The 27,588-nt window shown below is 59.3% G+C and overlaps 1 protein-coding gene across 1 annotated transcript; it reads left to right on the top strand.

The window, feature by feature from the left end:
- LOC144949973 (uncharacterized) lies at window positions 1-27,411 on the top strand. The gene is made up of 19 exons (XM_078879963.1): window positions 1-390; window positions 428-1,315; window positions 1,696-1,700; window positions 2,937-3,046; window positions 3,110-3,353; window positions 3,564-3,664; window positions 3,774-4,334; window positions 6,101-6,171; window positions 6,636-6,929; window positions 8,033-8,295; window positions 8,533-8,794; window positions 9,526-10,151; window positions 10,598-10,896; window positions 13,029-13,125; window positions 20,456-20,573; window positions 23,461-23,615; window positions 24,732-24,933; window positions 26,351-26,561; window positions 27,275-27,411. Exons 1-19 carry the CDS (start codon window positions 1-3, stop codon window positions 27,286-27,288), a joined length of 4,911 nt encoding a protein of 1,636 aa, XP_078736089.1. The 3' UTR covers window positions 27,289-27,411.
- Window positions 27,412-27,588: the final 177 nt, after the last annotated feature.

Raw genomic sequence — 27,588 nt, 5'->3', positions numbered from 1 at the left:
ATGTCTAAGCATCTTAAGAAGAAGAACGTACCTGCACCATCCTCGGACGACGAAGACGAGCTTCCAATTGAAGCGGCGTTCCCGACGGTGGAAGGAGTGGGCGGAGTGCGGACGGGCGACACGCCGGGGCTGCGAGAAACCGTCGGTGCGCTGGGGCCGTCTGCTTCGACGGGCGCCGAGGAAGGCTGGCGGCACGTGACGACTCAACTCGAGTTGCTGCGGGCCACGCCGACACAGCTGTGCGCCCTGGTGACGACGGCGGCGGCGAGGCCGGATCGCCCGAGTAGGAAGACGTCCGCCATTGGGGCCCACGCGACGCTTCCCGCCCTCTCCGCCACGCGGCAAGACGCCGCCATCTTGGGCGGGGCCGCGGGCGAAGCGCGCCATCTTGTCACCGCGGGAAGCCGCCATCTTGTCACCGCGGGAGGCCGCCATCTTGGCTATGCGGGAGGACGCTGTCGTGTCGCCACCGCGTCAAACACCGTCGGCGGAGTACGGCGACTCGGGGTCCCGCAGCCATCGGCTGACGACGCTCAAGGAATTCTCCATTGGCGGCGACTGGAGTGCGTTCGCCTGCCGCTTTGAGGCGGCAGTCCGCTCGGCGAAATGGACGGATGCGGAGGCTCTAGAAGTCCTGCCGACGCTTCTGGATGACGAATCGGTCAGGTTTTTCCGTTCCATTAAAGCCGTGAGAGAGACTACGCTGAAGGCTGTATTTGAAGAGATGGCGGAAGCTTTTGAGCCCCCCGACGATGCCCATCGCAGGTTTATTCAACGGCAACGGGCTCCGGAGGAATCTCCCGTCGCTTACCGGGGTGCCGTCTTGGAATTGGCTATGGCCGCATACCCGGACACGGAGCCTGACTTGCTGGAGCCTTTGATTTTAGGAAAAATGTTGGAGCTGTCCAGGGATTTGGGCATACCCATGCCTGTGTGCGGCCACGAACGACTGACCTCCCGGATAGCGGCTAAGTGCCTGGACGCGCAATTCAACCTGCGCCGTTGGAAGCAGGTAAAAGCCTGGACGGGGAGCCCCAAGATCGAGGGCGGTGCCGCGGGATGGGACCCGTCCAAGGCCATGTGCGTGCCGGACGAGAGGGGGCCTGCGGAGTTGACGGCAGCCGCGGCCCAGCCGCCTACTCGCGGGGGTGCGGAGTTGGGGCCGGGGCCACCGTTACGAGATCGCCAGGACAGGGGGGGCGCCGGACGGCGGCCCGACCTGTTGTGCTTCCGCTGTGGCCGTCGGGGCCATTTCGCCAGGGAATGTTGGGCTCGTCCTCGGCCGCCGCTTCAGCAGGAGGCCCCTGCCAAGGAGGCGACGCGTCAAGAACAACCACGACAGACGGACCGGCGGTGATCCTGCCGGACATGCTGATTCCTGCTCCGGGTGGGCCTACCACGGCGACGGGGACACTTGACCCCGCTGCCCCTACAACCCCACCTCGGGCGCAGTTGCGGGAGGGCTCGATGACGGGCCTCTTTGGGGAACGGGACGCTGGGAGTGACGGGCCTCCAACAGCGGCGGGCGGTTCCAGTCCCGCCGCTCCTAAAACCCGTCACGGCCACGGTCCGACGACTCGCACGCGTTCGAAATCCCTTCCCTTTAGTTAATTGTTATTGTTATTGTTCTTCTCTCCGTTGTCTTCTTATGCCGGTGTGTCATGTGTTGCTCGCATTATTGTTGTTCTGTTGCAGCCGAGGTCGGCTGGCTTTTTCATCATGGGGCGGGGGGGGGTAGTGTAATGCGAGCAAGGACAGGGTGGGCGCTGCCTCCACACCACTCACACGGGCCGGTGTATTGGAGAGGCGGAGCCTGGTCGTCGGGGTGAGTGGGGGCGGAGACAGGGGCAGGATGAGAAGGTGGAGTTTGGGTCACGTGAGAGAGGGGATATAAGGGAGAGACGAAGGAGGAGCTGGGGGGAGAAGAGAGTGAACGACAGAGGGGAGCCACGCTGGTGGTGAGGGGAGAAGTGGCGCCATTGCCACGTGGTTGGGCCCGATAGGCGGACAGCGGAGCGAGCGGGTGCGCACGGGAGAGAGAGAGCCACACGGGGCGTGCGCGGGGCGCACGGCGACGTAGAGAGAGAGAGCCACACGGAGCGTGCGCGGGGCGCACGGCGAGGGTCGGTGGAGGAAGAGCGGGTGAAAGGAGAAGAACCCAATAAAGGACCAACGGAGAGCGACAACGTGTGAAGGAGTCCTTTATTACACTAGTAACGAATTGGCCACGTTCTGCGGACGTGACAAATCCTGTTACCAATTGGCCGTGTCGGGTGGTGGCGGGTTTAGCGGCACGATTTAACCCAAAAAAACCCGTGTTATGGTTGAGTCTCATTATTATCGTTGCGTGCGGTGTAGTGGTGATCGTCACGCGCTTATTGCTCCGCGACATCAAGAGCCGCCGTGATGCCCCTGGGACCGAGGCTCGTGAGGAGCCCCCGACGGCAGAGGTCGCAACCGGGGTACCCAATACCCGTACCCTACCCGATACCCGGCTACCCGTACCCAGCCGGGTACGGATAGCCCTTTGCGACCCTGGTGCGGCCGGGTACGGGTAGGGTACGGGTAAGGAATCAAAACCCGTTTGCCACCTCTGCCCGACGGCGACTCTCGCTCCCAAATCTTCTCCCCCACACGCTGCGCAAGAACAACCGACGCGCGATTTTGAACGTTTCGTAAGATTAGCGGAGGGGGGGGATGGTTTGGGATGGGATCGGAAGGTCGTCTGGCAGGGATCGTTCCGGGCCAGATGGAGAGATCTCCTCGGTGCCCTGCCGGCCACGTCACGTCCGGAGGCGTTGCCGGAGGTGTTGCCGGAGGTGTTGCGTGAGCGGCGATTGACCCCAGCGTTTCTCCACCCCTCCTCCTCCCTCCCTCTCTCCTTCCACCCCCACCCACGACCCCCCACACCCACGACCGCGCCCCACCCGGAGCAGCTCGCGCTCCCGCTCCCGCTCCTACTCGCGCTCGCGCTCCCGCTCGCACGACCGCTACCCGCCCAACTACCACCACGGCTACCACCACCCGGGGGGCGGCGGCGGCGGCGGCCGCGGCGGCGGCGGCGGCGGGGGGGGCTGGGGCCCGGGAGGGGGGGGCTCCGGCGGCGGAGGGGGCGGCGGGGACCCCGAGGGCGGGGGCCGAGGTGGGGGCTACCACCTGCAGAACAGGGGCATGCGCCGCCCCTACTACCGCGGCCGAGGCAACTTCCGCACCAACTTCCGCTACTTCCGCCCGGGCGTGCGGGGCGGCTACTACCGGGGGCGGGGCCGCGGCGGGGGCCAGTGGACGGGGCCCCCCCACGGCCCCGGCCAGGGCGGGGGCGGCCCGGGACAGGGCGGCGGCGGCGGGGGGGGGTCCCGGCGGGCAGGGGGGCGGCTACTACCACCACCACCACCAGGAGCGCGGCCCCGGGGGGGGGCGGCGGGGGGCGGCGGCGGCGGCCCCGGTGGTGGCGGCCAGGGCTACGGCGGGGACGGCTACCGGCCTCGCTCGCCGCGCTACGAGCGTCGCTCGCGCTCGCGGACGCGCTCGAGGACTCGCTCCCGCTCCCGCTCGCTGCGCAGCAGCTACTCGCCCGGCGGGAAACACCGGGCGCGGCGCTCCTCCTACACGCCGCCCCCCGCCTCCTCGTCCGCCCGGCACTACCGCGGCGGCGGCAGCGGCGGTGGGGGCGGCGGGGGCGCCGCCGCGGGCGGGGGGGGGAGGCGGCGGGGCCGCACGGGGAGGCCGCGTCCACGGGGGCCACCACCACGGCGGCGGCCGCCACCACGGAGGCCACCACCACCACGGGCGTAGGTCACGCAGCAGCCGCTCGCAGTCGCGCTCGCGCAGCCGCTCACGCAGCCGCTCGCGCTCCTCCTCGTCGTCGTCGTCGTCGCGAGGGGCCTCGCGATCGCCCGACCGCTCGCGCGAGGCCTCCGTGGCCGCCGCGCCGGGAGGAGGAGGAGGTCGGGCCGGGGGGGGCGGCCGGCGGGGCGGCCTCGGCGGCACCGGCGGCCGGGGGGGGAGGCCGGTGCCGGTGCCGCCCAGAGCGGCGGGGGTTTCGCGGCGCGCGCCGGCGGCGCATTTGGCGGGGCGGGCGGGCCCGCGGGGGGGGCCGCGCGGCCGCACCACCTCGGCCTCGTCCAGGGGGAAATCGGCGTCCCCCAAGAGCGGCGGGCGCCCGCCAGCCCTGGGCGGCGGCGGCGGCGGCGGCGTTGGGGAAAGTGGCAGGAAGGGAGACGGCGGCGGGAAAAACAACAACGGCAACGAGGAGGAGGACGAGGAGGAGGAGGATAAGGGAGGCGCACGCAAGATGGGCGACTCGGACAAGGGGAATGGAAAAGCAGATACGGGTGAGCGCGTGGGGGGTGGGTGTGTGGGGTGTGGGGGTGAGCACGTGTGGGGGTGAGCATGTGGGGTGAGCGTGTGGGATGAGCGCGTGTGGGGGTGTAGGGGTGAGCACGTGTGTGGGGTGAGCGTGTGGGGGTGAGCACGTGTGGGGGTGAGCACGTGTGGGGGTGAGCATGTGGGGTGAGCGTGTGGGGTGAGCGTGTGGGATGAGCGCGTGTGGGGGTGTGGGGGTGAGCACGTGTGTGGGGTGAGCACGTGTGTGGGGTGAGTGCGTGTGGGGTGATCCTGTGGGGGTGAGCGTGCGGAGTGAGCGTGGGGGTGAGCGTGGGGGTGAGCGTGGGGGTGAGCGTGGGGGTGAGCGTGCGGGGTGAGCGTGGGGGTGAGCGTGGGGGTGAGCGTGGGGGTGTGCGTGTGCTAGGGCCTGCGATCTTCCACCTTGGACTAAATTTCCAACTAAATGCGAATTCACTTCAGGGGCCCATCGCAGTCGCTGCGGATTCACCTGAAACAGTTGAAAAATATCGATTTAAAGCTTTCGTGACTGCAGGGATTCATCTTCTTGGTTCTTTCGGTAAAGTCACGTAGTAGGGAAGTAATAAAATAATAAACATAAAACATAATAAAATAATTCTCACGACGTTTCGGCCACAACGCAAGCAGCCGCAGGAAATAGATTCTTTGCTCCGCTGCAAGTTTCTTTTCACTACTCTCCCATTGACATATTTCGTTGCTTCCTCTTAGTATCTTTCACACGACGGTCAACGGTACAGTGTATAATAACAAATAGTATAAACAAATTATATGCTTAATACAATGTACAAAGTAATATATAGTATCGTAATTGTATAGTGAATATACAGCAGTGTGATATACATTAGGGTGGGCAGAATAATACATAGTGTAATATTACAATGTATATGGTTTATAGCAATACAGTATGTAATTTAATGTAGGGTTTGTCTATGGCAGTATATAGTACGGTGTAGACTCGTGTGATGTAAGAGAATAAAGTTTAGATGGAAGCATATTATATTTTTTACGACGTAGAATTGTAATGTATTACTTACTGTTAGTAACTCAGCTTATTGCAGAGTATATTTAGTATACTGATGATACTATGTAGTTTATACTTTAGTTGTTTACGTGGTGGTTTTAGTTACTGCAGCTACATACTATTAACACTCCTTCCCTTTATTAATGCTACCCCTATCCCCTCCCTTTGATGCTGCTAATCCTGCATAATGCACGGACATAAGTAGTACTATTCACATACCTGCATTTCCCATATCCCCTCCCTTTGATGCTGCTAATCCTGCATAATGCACGGGCATAAGTAGTACTAATCACATTCCTGCATTTCCCATAAATATGCTAAATTCCTATTGATATGCAAATTATTTTGTCAAGGCGCCCTTTCCCCCCCTTCCAACCCAGCTTAAATATATGCTCCAAGCATGGTGCTGTTTCATTCAGACGCTGTCGCCTCGACAGACCTGGTTTTCACCTGAAGGACGGCTGCTTGCGTTGTGGCCGAAACGTCATGAGAATTATTTTATTACGTTTTATTTTCATTATTTTATTACTTCCCTTCTACGTGACGACTTTACCGAAAGAACCAAGAAGTTGAAAAATAAGTCAAGAAATGGCCGAGTTGGCCTGCTGCCACGGGCCTCACCGATTGGCTGAGGGCGCGGGCTCAGCCCCCCCCCCCACCTTGCTTTACGAGCGCTCTAATTGGCTGAAATCGCCCCCTCCCCCCCCCCCGCAGGCGGCACGAGTGGCGGTGTGCTCTTCCCGGCGTTCAAGCGCACCACCACGGCCGGACGGGGCGCCTGGCAGGTGAGCGGGGGGTGGCTGTGTCGGCAAGGAGGGTGGGGGGGGGTACGGGTAGGCCGTGAGTCACTGGTGAGTCACCGTTTGTCACTCATTTCCCAACGTCTTGTCTCTTCTCACAATTCAAGTTCCTAGAATCAACCCACCCGCGCCTGCAACATGGCTTCATCCCAGAGGTCGCAATCGGGTACCCGATACCCGTACCCAGCCGGGTACAGGTGTAGGGTACGGGTACGGCCGGGTACGGGTACCCATTTGCGACCCTGGTGCGGCCGGGCACGGGTACGGGTAGACCGTGAGTCACTGGTGAGTAACCTTTTGTCACTCATTTCGGGTAGGGTACTGGTACCCGTTAGCGACCCTGGTGCGGCCGGGTACGGGGTACACGGGGGGTAAGGAATCAAAACCCGTTAGCGACCTCTGCCCCACGCACCCGTCTCTCTCTCTCTCTCCTCGTGCATCCCCGGCAGGGCCTCACCACGTACAACGACAACAGCCCTCCCCACACGACCGCCCCCACTGCCCCCATGTCGCTGACGCTCACCAAGCGTGCCGGTGCCGGTGCCGGTGCCACCGGTGCCACCGGGGCCGCCGGCACCGCGGCCGGCCAGAGGAGGCCCATGCCGCTCACGGGTCCCATGGGCAAACCCATCCTGCCGCAGAGGATCACGCTCAAGAGGAACATGATCGGGGGCGCTGCGGCGCAGGGCGGGGGCTGCGCGGCCTCGGCCAATCAGCAGCAGGCGGGGGCGGCCGGACCGCAGGTGAGGAGGGGGTTGAGCGTGGCGAGTGTCGCCAGCTGGGCGAGATGGGCGAGTGATGTGGGGCTGATGGATGAGTGTGACGTGGGGCTGATGGACGAGTGTGACGTGGGGCTGAAGGGCGAGCGTGACGTGGGGCTGAAGGGCGAGTGTGACGTGAGGCTGAAGGGCGAGTGTGACGTGGGGCTGAAGGGCGAGCGTGACGTGGGGCTGAAGGGCGAGTGTGACGTGGGGCTGAAGGGCGAGTGTGACGTGGGGCTGAAGGGCGAGTGTGACGTGGGGCTGAAGGGCGAGTGTGACGTGGGGCTGAAGGGCGAGCGTGACGTGGGGTTGACAGACGAGTGTGACGTGGGGCTGAAGGGCGAGCGTGACGTGGGGCTGAAGGGCGAGCGTGACGTGGGGTTGACGGACGAGTGTGACGTGGGGCTGAAGGGCGAGCGTGACGTGGGGCTGAAGGGCGAGCGTGACGTGGGGTTGACGGACGAGTGTGACGTGGGGCTGAAGGGCGAGCGTGACGTGGGGTTGACGGACGAGTGTGACGTGGGGCTGAAGGGCGAGCGTGACGTGGGGTTGACGGACGAGTGTGACGTGGGGCTGAAGGGCGAGCGTGACGTGGGGCTCAAGGGCGAGCGTGACGTGGGGTTGACGGACGAGTGTGACGTGGGGCTGAAGGGCGAGCGTGACGTGGGGTTGACGGACGAGTGTGACGTGGGGCTGAAGGGCGAGCGTGACGTGGGGCTCAAGGGCGAGCGTGACGTGGGGTTGACGGACGAGTGTGACGTGGGGCTGAAGGGCGAGCGTGACGTGGGGCTGACGGACGAGCGTGACGTGGGGCTGAAGGGCGAGTGTGACGTGGGGCTGACGGACGAGCGTGACGTGGGGCTGAAGGGCGAGCGTGACGTGGGGTTGACGGACAAGCGTGATGTGGGGTTGACGGACGAGTGTGACGTGGGGCTGAAGGGCGAGCGTGACGTGGGGCTGAAGGGCGAGCGTGACGTGGGGCTGACGGACGAGCGTGACGTGGGGCTGACGGACGGTGCGGACTTCACTTTGACCTCTCTGCTGCTGCTGCCCCCCCCCCCCCACCGTTCCGCGTCACCCCTCAGGCTGGAGAGGGCCCCCCCCCGCCTGCGTCCAAGGAGAAGGCCGCCGCCGAGGGGCCCCCCGCGCCCGCCGTGCGCAGGGGCTTCACCACGGTGCCGCCGCCCCTCGTGGGCACGGGGAGCAAGGGGGGAGCCGAGGCCTCGGGGTCCACGGGGGGCGGGGAGGGCGGAGGTGCGGGTGACGGCGGCGCCGGCGGTGGCGGTGCCGGTGGCGGCGGTGATGGTGGTGGTGGTGGTGGGCCTGCACTCGATGTGCACGTCCCACGGTGAGCATTGGCACTCGCGCGCGCTCAGCGTGCGCGTGAACGCGCGCTCACTCGCACGTTCACTCGCACGCCCAGCACACACTCACGCACGCTCGCTCACTCGCACGCCCAGCACACTCGCACGCTCGCTCACTCGCTACGCCGCTAGCAACGGAGGCCACTCACTGCTGCTGCTGCTACTGCTGCTACTGCTGCTACTGCTGCTACTGCTGCTGCTGTTGCTGCTGCTTGTCCCAGCTATGCGGAGGAGGCGCCCGTCGCGTCCTACAAGGACCGAGAGCCCGAGAGGGAGCGCGAGCGCGAGCGCGGCCGGGAACGCGATCGCAAGAAGAGGCGCGACGCTCTGTACGACGACGACGACGAGGAGGAGGAGGAGGAGGAGCCCGTCGGGGGCGTCCACGAGGAGATGGGGGAGGGCGGCAAGATGGCTGCCGAGCCGCCCCCCCTGACGTTCATGATCACGCGCAACTCGGGCGGAGGGGATTACTACGGCAAGAAGGTGAGGGAGAGACAGGTAAATGGCGCGCAGGCAGGCGGACGGATGAGCGAGTCGGTGAGTCGGTGAGCGGGTCAGAGAGTCTGAGTCGGCGAGTCTTGAGTCTGAGTTTGTGAGCAGGTGAGCGAGTCGGTGAGTCTTGAGTCTGCGAGCGGGTGAGCGGGTGAGCGGGTGAGCGGGTCGGTGAGTCCGTGAGTCTTGAGTCTGTGAGCGAGTGAACGGGTGAGCGGGTGAGTGAGTCGGTGAGCGAGTGAGCAAGTGAATGGGTGAGTGGGTGAATGAGTCGGTGAGTCTGTGAGCGAGTGAGTGGGTGAGCGAGTCGGTGAGTCTTGATTCTGTGAGCGAGTGAGCGAGTGGGCGAGTGGGCGAGTCGGTGAGTCGGTGAGCGAGTGAGCGGATGAGCGAGTCGGTGAGTCTGTGAGCGAGTGAGCGGATGAGCGGGTGTGAGTGAGTCGGTGAGCGAGTGAGCGAGTGAACGGGTGAGTGGGTGAATGAGTCGGTGAGTCGGTGAGTCTGTGAGCGAGTGAGTGGGTGAGCGAGTCGGTGAGTCTTGAGTCTGTGAGCGAGTGAGCGGGTGAGTGAGTCGGTGAGTCGGTGAGCGAGTGAGTGGGTGAGCGAGTCGGTGAGTCTTGAGTCTGTGAGCGAGTGAGCGGATGAGCGAGTCGGTGAGTCTGTGAGCGAGTGAGTCGGCATGCCCCACCGCCACCGACCTGCGCCGCCCTCCACCCCAACAGTCGGTGACCGCCTCGTCCACCCCTCCTCCGTCTGTCGCCGCCGGCGCCGGCTCGACCAAACGCCTGCGCCGCGTCGACTCTCCCGACCACCAGCGCTACCCCCACACGGCCACCGCCGCCACCGGCCCTCCCGGCACCGCCACCGCCACCGCCTCCACGCCCCCCGGCACCGGCACCGGCAGCGGCAACGTCCCCATCACCGTGACGACGTCTAGCAAGGGCTACGACTTCAAGAAGATGCACGCCGGCGACGACGACGACTTCGCCGACTTCGCCGAGATCCTCTCCAAGTCGGCGCGCGCCAAGAAGGCCGCCGCCGCCGCCAACGCCGCAGCCGCGGCCGCCGCCGCTGCAGCCGCTGCGGCCGCAGCAGCCACCACCGCTCAGCAGCAGCAGCAGCAGCAGGTGGTGTCCATGAGAAGCGTCGACAGCGGGAGCGACAGCGGCTCCGTGTCGCCGCCCCCAGTCGTCGTTCGCAAGCGGCAGAGGGGGCAGCCGCCCCCCGCCGGCACGACGCTGCTGGGTAGCGGTAGCAGCGGCGTGAGGGGCGGTGACGTGAGGGGCGGTGACGTGGACCTGCAGGAGCCGGTGGTGGTGCGCGTTGACCCTCTGCGCCTGACCGTGCGGTGAGTGACTCACCGGACGACTCCTGCCTCTGCCGGTCTTCTCTCTCTCTCTCTCGCGTCGTCTTCCGTGCGGCCGCTGGCGGTGGAGGCTGCTACTCGCTAACAGCACTTGCCCCAACAGCCTGCTAATGCTACACGGGGGATCTTTGTCTTTGTAGCTGCTGCTAGCTAACAGCACTTGCCCCAACAGCCTGTCACAGGCTACACGGGGTATCTTTGTCTTTGTAGGTGCTACTTGCTAACAGCACTTTCCCCCACCAGTCTGTTGAGGCTACCCGGGGGATCTTTGTCTTTGTAGGTGCTACTTGCTAACAGCACTTGCCCCAACAGTCTGTCACAGGCTACACGGGGGATCTTTGTCTTTGTAGCTGCTACTCGCTAACAGCACTTGCCCCAACAGCCTGCTAATGCTACACGGGGGATCTTTGTCTGTGCGTGTGTTTCAGGCCTGGCGCGTCGCTCTCTCTGAGCGACGAGCGGCAGCTCTCCATGGACCTGGTCTCGGTGCGACGATCTCGCTCCCAACGCGAGCGCGATCCCACCGCCGGCACAAGCGGCGGTGGTGGCGGCGGTGGTGGCGGCGGTGGTGGCGGCGGTGGTGGCGGCGGTGGCGGCGGTGGTGGCGGTGGTGGCGGTGACGCGTTTCGTTCCATTTTCCACCACATCCCCACCGCCTCCGCTCGCCCGCCCAGCCCCTCGATCGCTTTCCTGCAGCACATCGTGTCTCTGGTGCACCACGTACGCGGTGAGGAGACCCTCTCTGTCACGTCTACACACTCTCTCTCTGATACTCACATTCACATGTACACACTCGCTACCATTCACTACACATGTACACTCTCATTCACATGTACACACTCATTCACATGTACACACTCATTCTCATGTACACACTCATTCACATGTACACACTCATTCTCATGTACACTCTCATTCACATGTACACACTCATTCACATGTACACACTCATTCACATGTACACTCTCATTCACATGTACACACTCATTCACATGTACACACTCATTCACATGTACACACTCATTCACATGTACACACTCATTCTCATGTACACACTCATTCACATGTACACACTCTCGCTACCATTCACTACACATGTACACTCTCATTCTCATGTACACACTCTCACATTCACATGTACACACTCTCACTACCATTCACTACACATGTACACTCTCATTCTCATGTACACACTCATTCACATGTACACACTCGCTACCATTCACAACACATGTACACACTCTCACACTCACATGTACACACTCGCTACCATTCACTACACATGTACACACACTCTCATTCTCATGTACACACTCATTCACATGTACACACTCATTCACATACACACTCTCACTCCCATTCACTACACATGTACACACTCTCACACTCACATGTACACACTCGCTACCATTCACAACACATGTACACACTCTCACACTCACATGTACACACTCGCTACCATTCACTACACATGTACACACACTCACATTCACATGTACACACACTCGCTACCATTCACTACACATGTACACACTCTCACACTCACATGTACACACACTCACATTCACATGTACACACTCTCACTCACATTCACTACACATGTACACACACTCACATTCACATGTACACACTCGCTACCATTCACTACACATGTACACACACTCACATTCGCATGTACACACTCTCACTCACATTCACTACACATGTACACACACTCACATTCACATGTACACACTCGCTACCATTCACTACACATGTACACACACTCACATTCACATGTACACACTCTCACTCCCATTCACTACACATGTACACACACTCACATTCACATGTACACACTCGCTACCATACACTACACATGTACACACACTCACATTCACATGTACACACTCGCTACCATTCACTACACATGTACACACACTCACATTCACATGTACACACTCACTCCCATTCACTACACATGTACACACACTCACATTCACATGTACACACTCACTCCCATTCACTACACATGCACACACACTCACATTCACATGTACACACTCACTCCCATTCACTACACATGTACACACACTCACATTCACATGTACACACTCGCTACCATTCACTACACATGTACACACACTCACATTCACATGTACACACTCACTCCCATTCACTACACATGTACACACACTCACATTCACATGTACACACTCACTCCCATTCACTACACATGCACACACACTCACATTCACATGTACACACTCACTCCCATTCACTACACATGTACACACACTCACATTCACATGTACACACTCACTCCCATTCACTACACATGTACACACACTCACATTCACATACACACACTCCACTCCCATTCACTACACATGTACACACTCTCACATTCACATGTACACACTCACTCCCATTCACTACACATGCACACACTCTCTCTCGCACTCTCATTGACATGTGCACACTCTCATTCACATACATACATTCACATACATACACTCACTCTCGCACTCACATTCACATGTACACACTCATTCACATGTACACACTCACTCTCTCACACTCATTCACATGTACACACCACTCCCATTCACTACACATGTACACGCTCTCACACTCTCATTCACATGTACACACTCATTCACATGGTCACACTCATTCACATGTACACACTCATTCACATGTACACACTTATTCACATGTACACTCTCATTCACATACAAACACTCACTGTCATTCACATACAGACACACTCATTCACTTACAAACACTCACTGTCATTCACTTACAAACACTCACACATTCACAGTCACCCACGGGGGATTCACTCGCCCCGTCTCCCCCGCCACCCCCCCCACACAGAGCACCGCTTCAAGCCCGCCACCATGACCCTGAACGAGCGCTTTGGGAGCCTTCAGGAGGCCAGTGAGGCCGGGAACAAAAGTCCCGAGATCCGCAGGTAAGGCCCCCGGTGCAGCCCCCCCCCCTTCCCCCTTCCCCCCGTGGGGTCCGCTTAGACGTGGGGTCGGGGGGGCGCAGGGACGCAGCAGGAAGATGCCTGTCCGTCCGTGTATCCGTCCGTCTGTCGATTTAAAAAAAAAAAAACCTGGACGCTCGCGCCCGACATTGCGATCGAGCGCCGGAGAGGAGAGAGAGGGTCGCTCGTTCCGACCACCGGGCGGGCGGGCCACGCTGCCGACACGACGGAGCAGACGGATTCGGAGGCGAGTGCGACGATGACGACGGACGAGAGACGCAGCTGACGGGGGGACGGTGCAAACGACTCTGGAATCGAGTCTCTGGTTGGTCTGTGACCACCGCACCCGCCGCACCGTGAAGAGGCGTCCGACCGCGGTGCGTGGCGGCTGAGCCGGCGCACTTGCAGCGCCGTCGATGCCGATGCCGTCACCGGCCAGCAGCGGAAAGAGCAATGCCGAGGGCCGCCGGCCAGAGGCAAGCGAGCGGTCGTGGTGGAAGGGAGGTCGCCTTCGCGAGTTTGTGGGGGGTGGGATGGCTACACAAGCGGGGGGCGGGCGGCCACGCGCTGGTAGCGGCAACGGGGGGATAGGGGTACAGGGCGGTGACGGAGGGTGCGGTGCCTTAGGAGGAGGTGGGTGTCTCTCCGTAGCCGATACGGCACCACCGATGCCGGGCCGTCACTGGGAAAGTTATGCTGCGTTTGTTCTGCGGTCGAGCAGAGAGAGAAATCGCGTTTCACATGCGTTTAAAAAAATAAAAAGTCCCCGCTTTTTGTTGTTGTCGTTTTACCGAACTATCAACGGAATCCCCGCCCACTGGTTGCGGGCGCGCAATGGTTTTTGCGCGGGGGGTTAAAAAGAGGGTTTGCGTTTGTTCACGTGAAGATCCAAATTCTCCCAACGGATTTGGTTGAGCTGGGAAGATGGGCTTGGCCAGAGAATGACCCGTTAACTCGGCAGCTCCTACCCCCCCCCTTCCTCCGTTCGACGGAGCAAGTGTTGTTTAAAAAAACGGCGAGATGTTCAAGTCCTCGACGGTGACGTTGCTTTCGTTTCGTTGAGCGAGAGAGATTTAATTTCTAGCCGTTGATTTGGTGAGGTTTCTCCCGCAGCTCTTGTCGACGGCTCTTCTTGGCTCTGTATTTGCGCTGAGTTGAGCTTGAACCGGACGGGTGCTATAATGTGTGATCGACCAAATGGCGGGCCTGCGGCGAGAAATGTGACGGCTGGCCGGAAACAAGAATTGAAAATACGGAATTTTGCTGAAAAGATGAAAAAAGCTAAAAAATAAATCCGTCATCGCGGATCTAGAGAAAGGTGAGTTCGCCCCATGGCTGACGTGGTGTGAAAAATTCTGCGGCTGACAACGAGCAGCAAAACAAAATAAAAAATGGACGTCCAGTCCACTAGAGGTATGACCTCAAAATGGCGGGAGGAGCCACGGGTCAAAACAAAATGGCCGCCACAAGAATTTTTTTTTTTTTTAAACACGGGCCGGCTCGCAAACAACGCAAAACGGAGGGTGACGGAGAGAGCAAAAGGCGGGGGCCCACTTGCGGCATGGCCGATGGCGACCAACAAAACGGCCTGGCGCGCAGGCCTCTGCAGGATCGCGAAGAAACCTTCAAAATGGCTGATGCTGAAAGAAAGTGGTTGTGCAAAATGGCCGCCTTAGCAACAAGCAGGGTTTTTTTTTTTTCAAGTTGATTGATTTAAAAGCTCATGGGCTGGGCTTTTTAGTGATGATGATACTAATAATAAAACCTTTAACCACTGGTGTGATTGTGTGCTCATTTTAAGGCTCGTTGTTGATGTGGTTTGCAGGACATCACAGGGGATGTGACCTTTGCACCTGTTTTTCAATGCAGAAGGATGTTGAAACCCTGCAAAGGAGGCTCTGACTTTCTTTACGGAACATACGACTCCTCACCGCCCGCATTTCACTCCTCGCGGAGATGGGCCTGATGCGTGGAGGCCAATTATTCTGAGTCTCGTCAGAGAGGGCCCCCACCTCCAACCCTCCCTCCCCTCGAAGCTCGCCACTCTAGAGAGTAGCACTGATGAGCGTTTGTAGGGCGCTCGGCCAAAAACCAAACGAAGACAAAAACGAGCTCGGTGATGTGACGACGTCTCTCTAAAACAAAAACAAAAAAAAGCCGGGAGCCATGTCTTGACCTGCGGGTCCGGCTGGCCCGGGGAAAAGTAGCCACCCTCTGACGGACGTGAGCTGTCCGCAGCGGCGTGTCTTAGTGTTCCCTCGCCCCACCGCTAGGAGGTAAGTGGCGATCGCTCGCGGCGTTTGTGCTGTCGTCGGCTGTCGTTGCTGCTGCTGCTGCTGTTGCTGCTGCTGCTGCTCCCGTGCGTATTGCGGTTTTGTGCGCGTGTTGTAAAGAGTCGGGTTGAGCCCGCGGGCGGGCAGGCTTGGATCGTTGTCTGCTCTCCATGCAGCGGATGCCAATTATTTTTTGTTTAAACACACACACACACACAGGTGACCTTTGACCGTGCAACACTTCCAGGACATGTTTGTGCTGGATGTGGAAGGGGGCATTGGCGTGACCGAGAGACGGGAAGAGTCGTTGTGACCCTAGCCCGCCCGGCAATGCAAAGCCGAGCCGGCGGCCAAAACCGGTGATGGAAAGTCGTCACCGCCGCAATCTAAAACCGAACGAAAGAGGGGAAGGACGCAGCTTTTGTGACGATCCGTCCAACATTTCACACTTGCCGTGTGGGCCAATCGAAGCCGCGAGGCTGCGGCAAAGGCTATTTGCACCCACAGCAGTGGAATGGGAGAGAGTGGCTGGTGATGGTGGTGGTGGCGATGGTGGTGGTGGTGGCGGCGGCGGCGGCCGTGTCGCAATGCCTGTGAAAGCGCCACTTGCCTGGCCTACCTGGGTCTGAGCGGGGCGACACGTTTGACGTTGGGTACGGCACCCACCCTCCAAGTCCGGGGGAAGTCCACGTGAGTTGTCGAGAACCGGCCTGAACGTAAACGAAGCGGAAAGAGTGACAGGCTGACATAGCGCGTGCGCACGTTTACTTACACGCTTTGTCGGAGCTGAGACTAACGACTTGTGTGAGTAACAGCTAGGGATGTAACGATTCTCCCATCTCCACGATTCGATGATTTGGCACGGCTAGGGAGGGATAAGTGCGGTGGATTCATTTTATTTGGCAAGTCCACATTGACTGCAGGGTTCCAATGAATCGAGCGTCCGCGACATCCGCACGACCGAAGGAATCAATCCTCGCGTGTAATAACCATAAGAGGTGAATATAGCCAATGAATCGTTGCATCCCTCCTTATCGTCTGTTCGCGTGCATTTTGATATGGGTTAACAAAGTGTTCAGAGTTAGCGCAGGGGTGATTGACACTCATAATTAAAAAAAAAATTTGGGTTAGAGTGCGTAAATATAAATCACGTTAAACCCGACGGTCAATTAGTAACGAAGTTTGTCACGTGAACAGAACGTGCCATTTCGTTGCTAGTACAGCGCCACCGGTGTGTTGGAGAGCAAATCTACAATATTTACAATCTGAGTACGACGTTTCGCCAGTAATTATAAACCGACATAACACTGGTGTGCTGTGCTCGTAACTAATTGGCATGTTCTGTTTACGTGGCAAACCCTTTACTAATTGGCTGTGTCGGGTGGTGGCAGGATTAACGACACATTTACATGGTGCTTCAACATTTTTTAACACTTCTGAGAATTTGCAACAATACTACAAGAAATGGCGAACGAGTGGAGACTTTGACTTTTTGAAGCTATTAATGTCCAGTTGGTGTCATGTTACAGTGTATCATCCGTTCTCTTTCCATTGAAAACGACAGTCCCGTATAAGTGTTAAAAACACTTGAAGCATCATGGGACCTCCTTTGCCAGTACTCTGGTCCAACAACCGTTTTGAGACTAGGCTCAAAAGAAAGCTGTCTCTGGTGTGGACCAATCAGTTTCAAAGACAATGCATAAATTCTGACCACAAGTATTGTGGTTATTGCAGACACGATTCCTCGTGAAAGGTTTCAGTTTGGTGTTTTAACATCTTAACATCGCTGTTTTGTTGCCAGAAAAAAGGGGAAAACCTCTTCTCAAATTTGAATCACCCTGTACCTTCTAATGGATGACATTGGTCGCGAAAGCCCCACTGCTACTGCTACTATGTATTAAAGTGATTGACACCGACCGTGTACCGTGAGAAGAGATGTGCAACACGGCATCGGATTTGTGAATTCGAGCGAGTTACGCCGGCCGCAATGTTTGGCGAACTCGAACCGCTTGAATATGGGGCATGACCCTGGCATTTGTTGACTCCTTTTTTCCCCTCCCAGCCTTTCGCCACTAGGTGGCGGACGTGTGTCCAAGATGGCGGCGTCCTTGCACGACTGCACAACAGAAGAGAGCCGCAAGATGTTTGTCGTTTGATTTTTTTTTTGTCCTCGTGGGTGATGAGGGGGGGGGAGGCATCGGGACAACTCCGTCACAGACTGAAGCCGTGAACCGTGGCAATGTTTACAAATGGGAGTGGCCAGGCCGGCTGATGTTTCGCCTCCAAGCCCAGGGCCTTTTCTCGCCGAGAGCATCATGGGTTTCGGCGAATGCCGGCGTTGACTCGAAACGTTGGCGTGTTGACCGCCTCTAAAGCGACCGGCGCGTGTCACCGGAGAGGAGGGGCTTTCTCCCCCACTTTTAGCACGTCGGGAGTCTCCATCTCACGGTGGCGTCTCGAGTGTCGGGAGACGCTGAAGTCTTTTAGCGGGGGAAGTGTTTGCACCTGTGCCCCGCCTAGGTAGCCAATTCCCGGTGCTAATCGGAAGTCACGGTGTGAACGGGGGAGGTGGGGGGGCGGCGGGGTGGCCGATGGAAGCGGCAGTGATAACACGGCATCTTTTTCTACGACAGATGTTTCAGGCGGTGAGGAGCAGGAGGAGAAGGTTGGGTGGCCCCCAAAACACACCCCGATGGGGTCACGCTCCCCTTGGCGGGCAACCGTTCGAACTTTTGCCCCGCCGATTTATTATTATTTTTGACGGTGACCTCGCCGACGGTGGTGGTGGTGGCGGTGGTGGGGGGGGGTGGCGGTGAGGGAGGGGGGGGGGAGTGGAAGCCACCAAAAGTCTCGGTGCGGTTTCAGCGGTTCTGTCAAGATTCTGGGCCAGAGATCTGAATCGTCCTTCCTGTGCCACGCCGGCCGCGGTTTTTCATCGCGACGCGCTCAGCGGAGAGACGCGCAGAGTTTTTTTAGACAGCGAGAACAGCAGAAGAAGCGAAGGGGACCCTCCTCTGGAGTTGCAGCTTGGGCTGGTAACGTCAGCGGCACACCTCGGCAAACCGGACAGATGACGCCCCCCCGTGCCGCTGTGAATGCGCCGGCTCGCCCCTGCGGTGAATTTCCCCGCTCGGTAATTTGAGCGGGGCGCGAAGGAGAGGGGGGCGAGGGCCGATGAGTGAAGGGGGCCGTTTTGAGTTGCACGTTTGAAACGCACGAGGCCCCCCGCGACAGCTCGTTGAATGGCCGTGTAAACGCGACGATGTGCGGTGTTGTGTTGATCCGTGCGCTGTTGTGTTGATCGTGGGAAAAACAATGTCCGCTTTTTCGTGCCCCCCCCCTCCCCTCCCCTTGTCTGTTCCTCTTGTGTCTGTGCGCGTGTCTCTCTCTCTGTCTCCCCCCTCTTGAAGCTGTAGTGTCCACGGAAGACCGCCGCGCCCTGTGCGCCGTTTATAAGACGCGCAAAACGTTCGCGAGAGCGAGAAACGCCAAAAAAACAAAAACACCGCAACCAAACAAAAACAAACAAAAAAAACAACCAGAACCCGATATACAAAAAAAAAAGGAGCGGTGGGCAAAGAGCCCGCCCCTACCACCCCCACTGCCACCCCGCAAAAAAAATATTTGTACAAAAAAAAACCCCAAAAACTGGAGGTTTCTGTTTTTGCCGGGCGCGGGCAAGACATCCAGCGAGTAGGTTACCCGCCCGGCGCCTCGCGCGGTTTTGACGCTCGCTCGCTCGCCCGCTCACTCGCTCACCCGCTCACTCGCCCGCTCACTCGTTCGCCCGTTCACTCGCTCGCTCGTTCACTCGCCCGCTCACTCATTCACTCGCTCACTCGCTCTCCCGCTCACTCGCTCGCTCACTCGTTCACTCGCCCGCTCACTCGTTCACTCGCTCACTCTCGCTCTCTTCGCAGACTTAAGGGTTTGCTTTGTTGAAAAACTAGTAGTAGTTTAACACGTAAGTAGTCATTCGTGGTAGTTAGTTTAACACATAGTAGTAGTTTAACACGTAACTAGTAGTTCGTAGTAGTTTAACGCGTAGTTTTTATTTTGTTTAACATGTAATAGTCAGAGGTGTGGACTCGAGTCATGTGACTTGGACTCGAGTCAGACTCGAGTCATGAATTTGATGACTTGCGACTCGACTTGGACTTGCATAACAATGACTTTGTCCCACCTATGAGATGTGGACTCGAGTCATGTGACTTGGACTCGAGTCAGACTCGAGTCATGAATTTGATGACTTGCGACTCGACTTGGACTTGCATAACAATGACTTTGTCCCACCTCTGGTAATAGTAGTTAGTTAGTTAAACTAACACGTATTTAGTAGCAGTTTAACACGTAGCTTAACACGTAACTAGTAGTCAGTGGTAGTTAGTTTAACACGCAGTTTTTATTTTAGTTGAACATGTAATAGTAGTTTGCAGTAGTCAGTTCAACACGTACTTAGCAAGTTTAAAACGTAGCTAGTGGTTGTTTAACACGAAGCACTTTCGCGACCAACATCCATTACACGGGGTCTTGTTGTGTCGTTAACACCTCCCGCCACACTGTAAATTTTAGATTTGAAGCTTTCGTGACAGCAAGGATTCATACTCTTAGTTCTTTCGGTAAAGTCACCATGTAGGTAAAAAATGAAATTAATAAAAATCAAACGATAAAAATCACGACGTTTCGGAGGCAACATGACGGGAGACTTGTGTTGCCTCCGAAACGTCGTGATTTTTATCGTTTCATTTTTATCAATTTCAATTTTTTTACCTACGTGGTGACTTTACCGAAAGAACTAATAGTATACCAACACTGTTACTTCACACTCTGCTGGTCCCCTCTGTTGGGCTTGCTATTGCGGTGCATTCGCGTCACGTCCAGTTGTTTGTCTGCCCGGCAGCGCCGTCGTTCGCGAGCGGCTTCTGTCTCCGCGTGCGCCGCGTTGCCGGGCAACCGTCGCTTGCTGCTGCTGCCGTGTGGCCGGCGGGCGCGTGACCTTTGCGCGCCACCCGTCCGTCCGCCCGTCCGCCCGCGTGCAGGAGGATCGACATCTCTCCCGACTTCCTGAAGCGTCACAAGAAGAAGGAGAGCGTCGACGGCGCCGCCTCCTCCTCGGGGAAATTCTCGCTGCGACGCGACAGCAGCGCCAGCAGCAAGGCACGGCGGCTCGCTCGCTCACTCGACCGCTCGCTCGCTCGCTCAGCTCTCGACCGCTCACCCGCTCGCTCAGCTCAGCTCTCGACCACTCGCTCGCTCTCTCTCTCGACCGCTCACCCGCTCGCTCGCTCGCTCAGCTGTCCGTCCGCTCACCCACTCATCCATTCGTCCGTTCACCTGCTCGCCCGCTCACTCGGCCGTCCGTTGACCCACTCACCCGTCCACTCACTCACCCACTCACCCGTCCACTCACCCATTCACCCGACCACTCACTCACCCACTCACCCACTCACCCGTCCACTCACCCACTCACTCACTCGTCCACTCACCCACTCACCCGTCCACTCACCCACTCACCCACTCACCCACCCACCCACTCACCCACTCACCCGTCCACTCACCCACTCACCCGTCCACTCACCCACTCACCCGTCCACTCACCCATTCACCCGACCACTCACTCACCCACTCACCCACTCACCCGTCCACTCACCCACTCACCCACTCACCCACCCACCCACTCACCCACTCACCCGTCCACTCACCCACTCACCCGTCCACTCACCCACTCACCCGCCCACTCACCCACTCACCCGTCCACTCACCCACTCGTCCACTCACCCATTCATTCACCCACTCACCCGTCCATTCACCCACTCGTCCACTCACCCGTTCATTCACCCACTCAACCGTCCATTCACCCACTCACTCGTCCACTCACCCGTCCACTCACCCACTCACCCGTTCATTCACCCACTCACTCACTCACCCACTCGCCCGTCTATTCACCCACTCACCCACTCACCCGTCCACTCACCCACTCACCCACTCACCCACCCACCCACTCACCCACTCACCCGTCCACTCACCCACTCACCCGTCCACTCACCCACTCACCCGCCCACTCACCCACTCACCCGTCCACTCACCCACTCGTCCACTCACCCGTCCATTCACCCACTCACCCGTCCATTCACCCACTCACCCACTCACCCGTCCATTCACCCACTCACCCGTCCATTCACCCACTCACCCGTCCATTCACCCACTCACCCGTCCATTCACCCACTCACCCGTTCATTCACCCACTCACCCGTCCATTCACCCACTCACCCGTCCATTCACCCACTCACCCGTTCATTCACCCACTCACCCGTCAACTCACCCACTCACCCATCCACTCACCCACTCACCCGTCCATTCACCCACTCACCCGTCCATTCACCCACTCACCCGTCCATTCACCCACTCACCCGTCCATTCACCCACTCACCCGTCCATTCACCCACTCACCCGTCCATTCACCCACTCACCCGTTCATTCACCCACTCACCCGTTCATTCACCCACTCACCCGTTCATTCACCCACTCACCCGTCCATTCACCCACTCACCCGTCCATTCACCCACTCACCCGTTCATTCACCCACTCACCCGTCCATTCACCCACTCACCCGTTCATTCACCCACTCACCCGTCCACTCACCCACTCACCCGTCCATTCACCCACTCACCCGTTCATTCACCCACTCACTCACCCACTCACCCGTCAACTCACCCACTCACCCGTCCATTCACCCACTCACCCGTCCACTCACCCACTCACCCGTTCATTCACCCACTCACTCACCCACTCACCCGTCAACTCACCCACTCACCCGTCCATTCACCCACTCACCCGTCCATTCACCCACTCACCCGTCCATTCACCCACTCACCCGTTCATTCACCCACTCACCCGTCCACTCACCCACTCACCCGTTCATTCACCCACTCACCCGTCCATTCACCCACTCACCCGTCCACTCACCCACTCACCCGTTCATTCACCCACTCACCCGTCCACTCACCCACTCACCCGTTCATTCACCCACTCACCCGTCCACTCACCCACTCACCCGTTCATTCACCCACTCACCCGTCCATTCACCCACTCACCCGTCCACTCACCCACTCACCCGTTCATTCACCCACTCACCCGTCCACTCACCCACTCACCCGTTCATTCACCCACTCACCCGTCCATTCACCCACTCACCCGTCCACTCACCCACTCACCCGTCCACTCACCCACTCACCCGTCCACTCACCCACTCACCCGTTCATTCACCCACTCACCCGTTCATTCACCCACTCACCCGTCAACTCACCCACTCACCCGTCCATTCACCCACTCACCCGTCCATTCACCCACTCACCCGTTCATTCACCCACTCACCCGTCCACTCACCCACTCACCCGTCCATTCACCCACTCACCCGTCCATTCACCCACTCACCCGTCCATTCACCCACTCACCCGTTCATTCACCCACTCACCCGTTCATTCACCCACTCACCCGTCAACTCACCCACTCACCCGTCCACTCACCCACTCACCCGTCCATTCACCCACTCACCCGTCCATTCACCCACTCACCCGTTCATTCACCCACTCACCCGTTCATTCACCCACTCACCCGTCCACTCACCCACTCACCCGTTCATTCACCCACTCACTCACCCACTCACCCGTCCACTCACCCACTCACCCGTCCATTCACCCACTCACCCGTTCATTCACCCACTCACCCGTCCATTCACCCACTCACCCGTCCATTCACCTACTCACCCGTTCATTCACCCACTCACCCGTTCATTCACCCACTCACCCGTTCATTCACCCACTCACCCGTCCATTCACCCACTCACCCGTCCATTCACCTACTCACCCGTCCATTCACCCACTCACCCACTCACTCGTCCATTCACCCACTCACCCATCCACTCACCCGTCCATTCACCTACTCACCCGTCTGTTTATGTCTTCACCCGCTTATCCGTCCGTCCGTCCATTCATTCGCTTGTTCACTCCGCTTATTGACTCACCGCCCCCCTCTCCCCGTGCAGGAGGAGGAGCAGCAGCAGCAGCAGCAGCAGGCGAGGGAGAAGTCGAGCGAGCGAGCGCCCAAGGCGGAGCGGCGGCACAAGGAGCGCGGGGAGCGCGGGGAGAGGGGGGAGAGGGAGCGTGGCGACGAGCGGGAGCAGCGGGAGCGCGACGAGCGGTGAGCGCGTGTGTGTGTGTGTCGCCGCGTGTGTGTGTGTGTCGCCGTGTGTGTGTCACCGTGTGTGTGTGTCGCCGTGTGTGTGTCACCGTGTGTGTGTCTCACCGTGTGTGTCACCGTGTGTCAACGCGTGTGTGTGTCACTGCATGTGTGCGTGTGTGTGTGTCACCGTGTGTGTGTGTGTCAACGCGTGTGTGTGTGTGTCACCGTGTGTGTGTGTGTCAACGCGTGTGTGTGTGTCACCGTGTGTGTGTGTGTGTGTGTCAACGCGTGTGTGTGTCGCCGTGTATGTGTGTCGCCGTGTGTGTGTGTGTCAATGCGTGTGTGTCACCGTGTGTGTGTGTGTCACCGTGTGTGTCACCGTGTGTCAACGCGTGTGTGTGTGTCACCGCATGTGTGTGTGTCACGTGTGTGTGTCACTGCGTGTGTGTGTCACCGTGTGTCAACGCGTGTGTGTGTGTCACCGCGTGTGCGTGTCACCGCGTGTGTGCGTGTGTGTGTCACCGTGTGTGTGTCAACGTGTGTGTGCCAACGTGTGTGTGCGTGTGTGTGTGTCACCGTGTGTGTGTGTGTGTGCGATAGTGCAGCGGTTTGCGCGCTGCGCTATGAACCTGGCGACACGAGTTCGATTCCCGCTCACGGCCAACACCAGTGACGATTATCTGAACCGGTCCCGGGCCTCCCCTAGGTCGACTCAGCCTCAAATGAGTACCTGGTGCGGTGTGTAAACATTGCCACTAGGGAGACAAAGGCGGTCGGGCGTGGTGCTGGCCACCCACCCCCTCGTGTACCGTTCTGGCCTTCATAGGTGCTCGCTAACAGCACTTGCCCCTACAGTCTGTTAAGGCTATACGGGGGATCTTTGATCTTTGTGTGTGTGTCAACGCGTGTGTGTCGCCGTGTGTGTGTGTGTGTGTCGCCGTGTGTGTGTGTGTGTGTCACCGCGTGTGTCACCGCGTGTGTGTGTGTGTGTCACCGCGTGTGTGTGTGTGTGTGTGTCACCGCGTGTGGGGAGTGGTGGTGCAGCGGTTAGCGCGCTGCACTATGAACCCGGAGACCCGAGTTCGATTCCCGCTCACGGCCACCACCAGTGACGATTCATCTGCCTTTGCGCAGGAGATCTCGCTCGGCCAGCCACGAGGAGGTCTACGGCTTTGAGAAGGGCGGCAGGTCAAGCTCCAAGGACTACTACCACCAGCAGCAGCATCAGCAGCAGCAGCAGCTGCAGCAGCAGCAGCACGGGTACCAGCAGCAGCAGCAGGGCGGCTACCAGCACCGTGGCTCCTCCTGGCAGCCACGCAGTCGCCCCGCGCCCTACGTGAGTGAGGCAGGGCGCGCAGACAGCACACGCACACAGCACACACACACACAGCACACACACACAGCACACACACACAGCACACGCACACACACGCACACACACGCACACACACACACAGTACACACACACAGCACACACACACAGCACACACACGCACACAGCACACACACACAGCACACACGCACACAGCACACACACACACAGCACACACACACAGCACACACACACACAGCACACACACACAGCACACACACACACAGCACACACACACAGCACACACACACAGCACACACACAGCACACACACACACAGCACACACACAGCACACACACACACACAGCACACACACACAGCACACACACACAGCACACACACAGCGCACACACACACAACACACACACACACAGCACACACACACCGCACACACACAGCACACACAGCACACACACACACACAGCACACACACACACACAGCACACACACACAGCACACACACACAGCACACACACACAGAGCACACACACACACAGCACACACAGCACACACACACAGCACACACACACAGCCTGGCGCGGGACAAGCAGCAGTAGTAGTAGTGCCGTACACACACAGCACACTGTACACACACACACAGCACACACACACAGCACACACACAGACCACACACAGCATGCACAAACAGCACACACAGCACGCACACAGCACACACAGTACACACAGCACACACAGGGTGGTGGTGGTGGTGAGGGCAGTGGCAGTGGTGGTGGTGAGGGCAGTGGTGGTGGCGGTGTTGGTGGTGAGGGTGGTGGGTGGCGGTGGTGGTGGCGGTGGTGGTGGCGGTGGTGGTGGTGGTGGCGGTGGTGAGGATGGTGGTGGTGGCGGTGTTGGTGGTGAGGGTGGTGGTTGCGGTGGTGGCGGTGAGGGCGGTGGTGACGGTGGTGGAGGATGGTGGTGGTGAGGGTTGGCGGTGGTGGTGGTGGTGGCGGTGGCGGCGGTGTTGGTGGTGGTGAGGGTGATGATGATGGTGGTGGTGGTGGCGGTGGTGGTGAGGAGGAGGGTGGTGGCAGTGAGGGCGGCGGTGGCGGCGGTGTTGGTGGTGGTGAGGGTGATGATGATGGTGGTGGTGGTAGTGGTGGTGGTGAGGAGGGTGGTGGTGGCGGTGGTGAGTGTGGGGTTGGTGTTGAGGGTGGTGGCGGTGTTGTTGGTGGTGGTGAGGGTGATGATGATGGTGGTGGTGGTGGCGGTGGTGAGTGTGGGGTTGGTGTTGAGGGTGGTGGCGGTGTTGTTGGTGGTGAGGGTGATGATGATGGTGGTGGTGGTGGCGGTGGTGAGTGTGGGGTTGGTGTTGAGGGTGGTGGCGGTGTTGTTGGTGGTGGTTGGGGTTTCGAATCGCCCTGTTGCCTCCGCCTCCCAGATGCAGTTCCGTGGCCGTGTGCGCTACCGCGGTCGCGGCTACGGTGGGGGGGGCTACCCCCCCCCGCCGGGCGGGGGCTACGGACGTCCCCACGACGACGGCGGCGGGGGGGGGGGCTCCCCGCCCCCCCAGAGTTCCCGCCGGAGTGGGGGGGGGGCGCGAGGAGGAGTGGGAGTCGGAGTACCAGCCTCGCAGCAAGAAGTACTACCTGGTAAGCGGGCACGGGCCTGCACACACACACACACGTGCACACACACACACACGCACACACACACACACGCGTACACACACGTACACACACACACACACGCGTACACACACACGTACACACACACACGTGCACACACACACGTACACACGTACACACACGTACACACACACGCGTACACACACGTACACACACACACACACGTACACACACACACACGTGCACACACACACACGCGTACACACACGTACACACACTACACACACACTACACACACACTACACACACTACAACAACAACAACAACAACCGCCATTCGCCACTAAGTGGCGGTGACGTCACCACGACGCTTGTGCCAGGCCAAGTGCACCTTGAGGCTGCCACGTGAAGTGTCGAACGCCCGCTGGCAGGAGGTCACGGGGCAGACCCAGCAGGTGCCACGGGTCGACTGACCGAGATGACCGGCTGATGCACCACCTTTGCCCCACCTCCACCTCCTCCACCTCCTCCATCTCCTCCTACCTCCTCCTCCTCCACCCCCCCTCCTCCCTCTCCTCCTCCCCCTCCATCTCCTCCCCCCCTCCCCCCCCTCCCTCCTCCCCTCCCTCTCCCCCCTCCCTCTCCCCCCTCCCTCCCTTCCCTCTCCTCCCTCTCCTCCTCCCCCTCCTCCTCCATCTTCTCCACCCCTCCCTCCTCTCCTCCTCCTCCTCCCCCCAGCACGACGACCGTGAGGACGACGTTGGTGGTGGCGGCGTGAAGGATGCGTGGGGCAGCGGTGGCCGCGGCGACGCGGCCGCCCTCCCCCCCGCCCCCTCCTCCTCCTCGTCCAAGCGAGCCGCCCCCGCCACTCGCTCCTCCTCCTCCTCCACGGCGGCCGTGGTGGCAGGCGGCGGTAACGGCGGCGGGAGCCCGGCGTTCTCGGCCAACGCGGTGACCGGCACGGCGGCGTCGGCGGCGTCGTCGGCGTCAGGGGCCGGCGGCAGGAGAGGGGGAGGCAGAGCCGGCGGTGGCGGTGGGGGGAGTGGTGGGGG

This window comes from Lampetra fluviatilis, chromosome 55, assembly GCF_964198595.1.
Source record: "Lampetra fluviatilis chromosome 55, kcLamFluv1.1, whole genome shotgun sequence".
Classification (NCBI taxonomy): domain Eukaryota; kingdom Metazoa; phylum Chordata; class Hyperoartia; order Petromyzontiformes; family Petromyzontidae; genus Lampetra; species Lampetra fluviatilis.
This window is presented reverse-complemented; position numbering and strand designations above follow the sequence as displayed.

Coding starts and splice junctions, on each gene's coding strand:
- LOC144949973 (XM_078879963.1), top strand. CDS start 1: ATGTCTAAGCATCTTAAGAAGAAGAACGTACCTGCACCATCCTCGGAC. Junction 6,930..8,032: donor CGGGGGCGGCCGGACCGCAG/GTGAGGAGGGGG, acceptor GTCACCCCTCAG/GCTGGAGAGGGCCCCCCCCC. Junction 23,616..24,731: donor CAGCGGGAGCGCGACGAGCG/GTGAGCGCGTGT, acceptor GCCTTTGCGCAG/GAGATCTCGCTCGGCCAGCC.